General features: G+C 40.0%; 1 protein-coding gene across 2 annotated transcripts in view; it reads left to right on the top strand.

Annotated features, from left to right (window-relative positions):
• LOC145996487 (uncharacterized) overlaps positions 1-7,755 on the top strand; it is a 16,031-nt gene extending 8,276 nt beyond the window's left edge. For both annotated transcript variants that reach the window (XM_083132983.1, XM_083132984.1), the window contains exons 3-5: positions 628-840; positions 2,836-3,036; positions 7,310-7,755. In XM_083132983.1, coding sequence (XP_082989109.1) covers positions 628-840; positions 2,836-3,036; positions 7,310-7,419 — 524 coding nt within the window. In that variant the 3' untranslated portion in view covers positions 7,420-7,755. The remainder of the gene's footprint in view (positions 1-627; positions 841-2,835; positions 3,037-7,309) is intronic.
• The last annotated feature ends 526 nt before the right edge of the window (positions 7,756-8,281 follow it).

Below are 8,281 nucleotides of genomic sequence, written 5' to 3'. Positions count from 1 at the left end.
GCACCGTCACATGCTGCATTATCCTTTCTGCCACAGAGGTCAGATCAGAATTTGGGAACAATTATGTTGTAACCAGGCCAGAAGTGTAGCAAAGCTAGTTAAATAAAGAACCCACGGTACAACAGCCCGTGAGGGCCAGGACTTACCTACCTACTTCCGGCCTTACTCCCGCCTGCCGAGGTGAGAGACCATCCAACTAGTTATGGGTCAGCACGACAAACCCTCAGTTGTTGTTGTAGGTTTCCATGACCAAATTACGCTACTCGTTCGTAGCTCCCCAGTTTCCTCAGAAATCTCAGGAGAATATTTGTTACGTTTCCACCAGGAGAATCGAACCTGCATGCTGGAGCCCAAGATAGCATCGTCGCCTTGTAATCAAGGGGTCCTGGGTTAGATACCCGGTGGAGGGACATAGTGGTTCAGGTCCCACATTAAACTGTAGGTCCAGTCTCGATTAGCCTTACTGTGCATAAAGTGGACTTAAAACACAAACTCAACCCAAGACCTGATGGTTTAGACCACACGTACCAATGCTAGTTAAGTGTGCATCATTTAATATGGAGCATTGCAAATTTTTTTTATAAAATGCATATTAAGTCACTTACGTTTGTGTTTCTATTTTTCTAGAAGAGAAGAATAAACTAGTATCAGAGGTTAACCATTGCAAGATAAAAGTTGCTGATCTTGAAAACCATTTGAAGAAGCAGAAGAAGAAAGTTCGGCTTCAAGAAGACCAATTAAGAACCTGCCGGAGCAATACAAACAAACTTGATGAGCGGATCAAAGGTCTTGAGGAGGAACTTGGAGAATTGTCAGTTGCTCGACAGGAAGCGGGAGAAGGTATTTATTATCTCATTTCCTGTCTTGTCATCCTCTCTCTTTCGCTGCCAATCTTGCATTTTCTGTGTGTGTCTCTGTAACCCTGTACTTTTTTCCCCTCTCTGACAGTCCAGGGTGGCCACAAAGTGCGTGTATCGCCCTTTATTTTCAACACTACGGTGGTTATGGTTGAATGCTTGATATGGACACATACCTTATGGTTTAGGAGTCCAGAACTTTCATTGACAGTCATTTCCGTAGCACGGCCGCATTCTGTGCCATGTTCTGGAACACTTCACGTTGCAATTGTGTCTATCTGAATAAGACCTGTCCCGGACGGTGGATTGGAAGGGGTTCTGAAGATTACACAGCTCCCATAGCCTGGCCTCCAAGAAGTACAGACCTCACCTCTGGGTGTTCATCAACACAGAAATAACAGTTATCGCACAACACAAGAGTTACGAGCAGCTGTGGAAGATGCCTTAATGCATGTAACCCCAGAAAATGGCGCAGAATTTGCCTGTGCTACTAAAATGACTGTCTCCATGCCGAGGTTCTGGACTCTGAAATATCATTTGTTCCATTCGTTAGATAACCATCTGAGGGATGATTGTTCCGAACCCTTAACGAGGTTAACCACACACTAGACAACTTCTTTGGTACACGTTCCGCTGAATTGTACCATCATGAGATCCATGCTCTGCCTGAACATTGGAGACAGGTTGCTGCCGATAGGGGGTTTATTCCTGACTTTCCATGAACATCGTGCTTCAAGTTCTCACCCTTCTCTTTGCAGGGGACAAAATCTGACTGAACTTTATAGATGACCTTATACGAGGGCCGTACTGAAAGTAATGCAAAAGTGGTCGTAACCTGTTTATTAACTGATGTAGATCGTTCAAATTGCACAGTAGTTGGATTGACTCTTCGTCTATGCAGGTGTTTCAGAATCTTTGTCTTCCTTGCAAGTGAATGATGGATTCCAAACAGAAGCAACATGCTCTCATAGAGTTCTTGACGAAGGTGCAGGCTGTCCGACATCCACAGAAGACTACAGAATGTGTACGGAGATGACATCATTTTCAAGAGCAATGTGCACAGGTGGATGAAGAAGTTTACAGAAGGGGAAACAAGCATTGGAGACCATCAACTGCGACCACTGACACGAATTGTCAGCGAGTGGATGAGTTCATTTGCACGGACAGACGTCCTTTTTCCTTGATTTCCTGGATCGCTGCCGTACCATCAACAGCGAGCGATACATTGAGACACTCCATAAGCTTAGAGAAGCCATTTGGAGGAGGAGACCGCACAAGAATCTGAAAGCGATTCACATTCACCTTGACAATGTGCGACCACACACCTCTTTGGCAACATGTCAGGTGACAGCAAATTGGGCTGGTTTGTGGTCCCCCAATCCACCATACATCCCAGATCTGGCACCCTCCAACTTCTACTTGTTTGGTCCAATGAAGGACAATCTTCGGGGACAAAAATTTGATGACACAGACAAGGTGAAAGTGGCTGTGAAGAAGTGGATACGACAGTGCACACCAGACTTTTTTCAAAGAGGATTCGAGAGTTGGGTTCAACGATGCCGCAAATGCATCGCTTTAAATGGAGACTGTTGAGTAGATGGTTTATATAGAGTCACTCCAACTACATGTCCAATTTGAACTATCTACATCGGTTAATAAAGGGGTTATGACCACTTTTGCATTACTTTCGGTACGACCCTCGTATTTTGAGTACTGATGGGCAGAAAATGGTGCCAACATTCTCTGGAAAAAATAAAGCACGGATCGAGTCCCATCACTGTTATCTGTGACCTCACTGGAAACACATGCATGTATTTTGTAAGATATGATGATAATGTATAACATACATGACTTACATACAAATCTGAACTTGATTGGACACTAAGTAATATGTAAATGAACAAATTATGTTTTTCAGTGTAAATGTACTGGTTTCTCTGAAATGTAAGTTTGAATGTGTTTTTTTTTAATCTTACAGAGGCAGAAAAGAGCAAGGCTTACTTCAATTTTAAGTTGTCTTCATTCAAACGTGGTTTGAGGTTTTACAAGCAGAATTTAGGTCTGCACGTCAATCTACCTGAAGAAGACAGAGCTTGCGTTACGTTTCACAACATCTTGCCGGAGAACCCAAACAAGAAATTTACTGTTGAATTGGAAAAAAACGATGGGAAATGGAAAGGTTAGAATTTTGAATCTATTTTTTAATTTTAAGTTCAAAAGTCAGTGTCACATTATGTGCTGTTTTGCTCTTATTAACCACCACCTTATGAAAATTCCACGAGATACACACATACTTCATGAGTGTGAATCGGCATTTAAGTTTTCTGGAAATGCTGTTCACCAATCTGTTGTAACAATTGACACATGCTGCTTGCCATGTCTCTTTGATATGAAAGGTTGCATTTATTTCTGAGAATTAGTTTCCAAGTGACATGTGTTGCTTCGGTCTGAAATATCTCTTGTAGGCATTTTCATAAGTTCTAAATAGAGCAAGTTTAAATGTGACGGAATGACCATAAAAATGTAAAAAGTATTTTTATTTAAATATCTTAGTATGTACTGTATTTGGCAGCTTACAAGACCCACTTTTTTTACCTTTGAAAATATGTTTGAAAAACAGGGTACATCTTATATGCCGATGCTCAGTTTTCAATTTTCTTCATTTCTGGAAATTTTCTCTGTTCTGAGTTAGACGATTTCTTGCTTGCTTCTTTGCCGGCCCCCGTGGTGGAGTGGTTAGCACATCACGCTACGATTCTAGGGGTCCCAGGTTCTAATCCTGGCCTGGACATGGATATTTGTGAGTGTCCATTCATCAATTTCATCACATCACCACTCATCCCCATCTTTGCAAATTTGCCAAAAGTGGCACAAAAAGTGAAGTAAAATAAAGCAAATCAATCAATTTCTTGCTTGGGAAAGGGCCTATATAGCAGGCATGACCGCCACTTTACCCCCCAGACTCAACCTAGCCAACCAGTAACTCTTTCCTCTCCTCCCCGAAACTACCCACCCAACACTGGCTAAAGTACTTCTTGTTTTCTATCAACTGTTTCTGGCAACACTGATCGTAGAGAGGCTACGGTCAGTGTTCTGTGCTTCTTCTCCAAGTGTCGTCGATCTTTTTCCTTCTATCTTGAAAATGCGACTCAGATCGCGAAATATAGAATTATTTCTCTTCGTGTGGTAAGTGTTTACTGTCTCCTTCATCATTTGTATTTATCTGCCCTTCTGGCACCTTTTCTGACCCTATTCCTGTGTGTGTGTATGTATATATAATTTGGCCAGTAATACATTTTAATTATTATTTTCTTTCTCCTTATCTTTTCCTTCATCCAAGGTACCATAAAAATCAGAACATTCCTTCATTTTGTGATGAAGTTATTTCAACCGCATTTCACATTACTGTCACTATCTTGTGTGTAATACTGTTACCATATTCAGAAACTGCAGAATTTAAGCTTTAAAATGATATATAACATGATATGGTTCCGTAAACCTGCAAAATCAATGCAAGTGTCACAAAATCATGGAATAACCCTGTATGGTTTCCAGTTGGCTGTCCAAATTATTCCATGCATAATACGCACCACAGTTTTGGGAGCAAAAATTTTGGGGAAAGAGTGCGCATTATACATGAGTAAATACTGTATACTATTTTCTGAATGGTGTGCATCGTGCTGCTTCAGTCTATTGTTCTTGCATGCACAGTGAATGCTTGACTTTATACTGAAGGAGACTATGTTGCTTGTCATCTGTGACTTCAGTCCTTCAGTGGCATACATCGTGTCGCCTCAGTCTTGTTTGTGCATGTGTGGTGAATGCTTGCTTATAGACTGAAGGGGCCCATGTCGCTTGTCACTTCAATGTTACACCCCCACTGTAATGTGTTGCTTCGGTCTGAATGTTCTCTATACTTAACAAGATTGTTAGTTACTTCATCAGAGATTGAGATTTAATTGAGTCTGTAAATTACAGAAAACAAATTGCAAGTACTGTCGAAAAAAATTCTGGCGTTTTGATAGGAGGTTCCTTTCATAATCATGAATAGGCCTCTGGAGTGGCATAAGTAATGCTGTTGCCTTGTCTTGTAATAAGGAGTCTGAGGTTCAATCCTCAGTGGAGGCAGAATGCTTCACATCACATTTCAAACTGTAGGTCCAGTCCAAATTTCTTATATAGATTTCTTTGCCATTTGCGGTCTGTCTTATTTGCTTCTGCTTCAGTTTTAGTGCCTGTGTTTTTCAACCGCCGGTCTGAAAAAGGTCCCTTGCAACCAGTGGTTGATGACTAATTTAAATGTAATTTTATATTTGACAGCAAGTCTATACATAATTGAACTATGGTTATGCCATAGTTTATATATTAATGTTAATTAAGGGTGCATATTAATTTCCATATAAATTTTAAAGATCAGAAATGTACTTATGAGTGAAATTGTTGGGATCATGGCATTGACTTGTAAGAAATAAATTTACTGGGCTGTGGTCTCACAGAGATTGAGAACCACTGCAACAAACAGCCAAAATACATTAGTAGTTGCTCTGTGACCAGGTTTGCCGGCCATTTAACCAAATTATACATGATGTACTGGAAAGCCAGAATACAAATATATTTTACTGAACACAAAATTTAATGTAAAGAGATTTGATACTAGATTTTCAAAAGGTATAGCAGTATTTTCTTTTTTGCTTCATGTACGTGTTCGTATAACAAATTCAAACATTGAAAATCATATCTTACTATTAGGTTCCATTAAAAGCACATACAAAACTACTCTAGTTATGTAAATATGTTTATACTACTACATATATACGAGGGGTGTCCCATAAGTAGCAAGCCTAACCTAGAAGGGAACAGGATGGGACCACAATAGCAACCTATTTTTCTACTTTCCCTGCAGGTCCACACACTTTTGCCAACGCTTCTGCAGTACTTTTATTCCGGTCTCATAAAAGCTGTCCTCAAGGCTTGCAAAATAGTCACCCACAACACTGATGACGTCGTCATCACACTGATAGTGCACACCGCCCAAAGCTTTTTTCAGGTTAGGGAAGAGATGATAGTCTGATGGTGCAAGATCAGGTGAATAAGGGGATGTTCCAACAATTCAAACCCACAATCACGGATGGTTGCCATCGCAACAAGCGATGTGTGAACACGTGCATTGTTGTGATGCAGAATCATCCCTTTAGAGAGCTTTCCCCATCGCTTAGTCTTCAAAACATCCCATAATTGCCTCACCAGGGAAACAATGCTCTTCGGTCATGGTGTTTCCCTTTCGGAGATGATCAACCAACAAAACATCCTTAGAGTCCCAGAAGACTGTCGTCATCACTTTCTCAGCAGAGGGGCCGGACTTTGCCTTTGGGGTGGGGGAGCTGGGGTGTTTCCACTGTTTTGATGCTGTTTTGGCTCCGGTACATAGTGATGAGCCCAGGTCAACAGTCACAAGTCATTCAACAAATCCATCTGGATCGGCCTGGAACAGCTCAAGATTTTGTTTCTTCTCAACTTTTGTTCACCTGTCAGAAGTTTTGGAACCCAACGTACAGAAACCTTGTTCATCCCTAACTGGTCATGCACAATGTGCTCCACTGTTCATTTTGACATCTTCAGTTCCTCTGCAATATATTGCACAGTCACACACCTGTCTGCAAGCATAATCTTGTGCACTTTCTCTACATTTTCTTGTGTCACCATCTCCACTGGCCTGCCTGGGCGAGGATCATCTTCCACACTCACTCTCCCCCGCTTAAATTCGCCTATCCATCTCTGTGGCAGAGCATCCTCTCCTAAAGTTGTCACCATATCCTCATGGATTTCCTTGGGACACAACCTCTTTTTCAACAGATACTTGATCACTGCTCATATCACTTCTCTCTTCATTTTTCTGACGTGACGTACTTAGCACATTTCTAGCTCCCGCACAGAAGAATACAATGGTTAGAATTGGACACTGCTTTGCATATACACTTACAAAGAATTGCTATTTCAAATCCCCAAATAATTTTCAGATTGAACTATGGGAACCCTATCAGGCTCACTACTTATGGGACACCCCTCGTATATTTAATAAGCCTACCAAAATATGAAGATAACACTCGGAAAGAACCGTGCATTCAAAAAAGCCATCTATTCTGAAAACACTGTTCATGTCTAGCTACAAATTTCATATTGTAAATTGTATTTTATATTTAGAAATGAGTGTCAGTAGGGAGATAAACTAAAACCATGGAACAGGAAAAATACTGCCAACTCCTGTATTTTCATTGATTTGAGACACTTTTGTGAAAAAAGTCGCGAAAAAAAGCAGTTTTTTCCGACCACTTCCAACTCAAATATTTAAATGTGCAACATTTATCAAGTTGTTGCCGGAAGATTGTAAGAAACCACACCAAAATTAATAATGGCATGACTAGCGAAAACTTATTTTGTTTTTGTTTCTGCAGTGACGAAAATAGACACAGTTGCAAAGTGCAAGAAAACATTTCCTGAATCAGAAAACGTGTTCGAAGTATTACGAGAAGTAAGAAAATGGCTTGAAGATGCAGCAGCTTGATTTTCTTATCCATGATGTTGAAGATATTGGACATTCAAGGTGTGTGTGTAATATATACAGTGTGCAAGATGTGACCCTGATCATGGTGGGTGCATGCCTAGTTCATAAGATGTGTACATAGTGAATTTATTTTTGTATAATGGTAATTGTAATAAATAGTTTTAAAGAAAGATTTTTTATAATCTAAAGACATTCATCGAAAACTTTACAGCAGGGGTTCTCAAACGTTTAGATTGGAATGCTGTTCCACCCAGTAATATTACGGAATTTTCAATGATGTTTAAAAATGAATGATTATATTACCTAATTCTAGCAAATAAAACTGCCCTTAAATTATTTTCTTGTACTGCTATTAAAATTAAAAATAAGTATTAAGTATATATTGCCATGGGTGTTCTTTGTAAATGTCCCATCATCACTCAACATCATCTTCACGATTAGCTAAAAGTGGCTGGAAAGCAAGGGAACAAAACTTATTTCAGTCAGTCAGTTTTTTCTATTACCCCATTCTTACCTATTAGCCCTCCACCTAACTTCACAGGCACCGCTGTCTTAAAAATGAATTTGTTCGAGCCATAGGAACTGTAGAACTTATAAATCCAGGCCTCTGATTTTGGTCAACAAGAATCCAGGAAACACAATATTTGCCTGCAAAAATGGGATACAGGAGATTTTACAGTAGTTTTCCATTACCAAACTCCTGTACCAGCAAATTGTACACACCATGTTCATGTACTTCGTTTTACCTGACGAGAGCTTCAAGAATTGAAGGCAAACAATCTGCTGACAGCCTCTACAACAGCATACTTAAAAATGTATTTCTTAAAATATGGACGGTGCAAGAGAAAAATTAATGAAGGTT

The sequence above is a fragment of the Lepisma saccharinum genome, chromosome 12 (assembly GCF_977018435.1).
Source record: "Lepisma saccharinum chromosome 12, izLepSacc3.1, whole genome shotgun sequence".
NCBI lineage: Eukaryota > Metazoa > Arthropoda > Insecta > Zygentoma > Lepismatidae > Lepisma > Lepisma saccharinum.
This window is presented reverse-complemented; position numbering and strand designations above follow the sequence as displayed.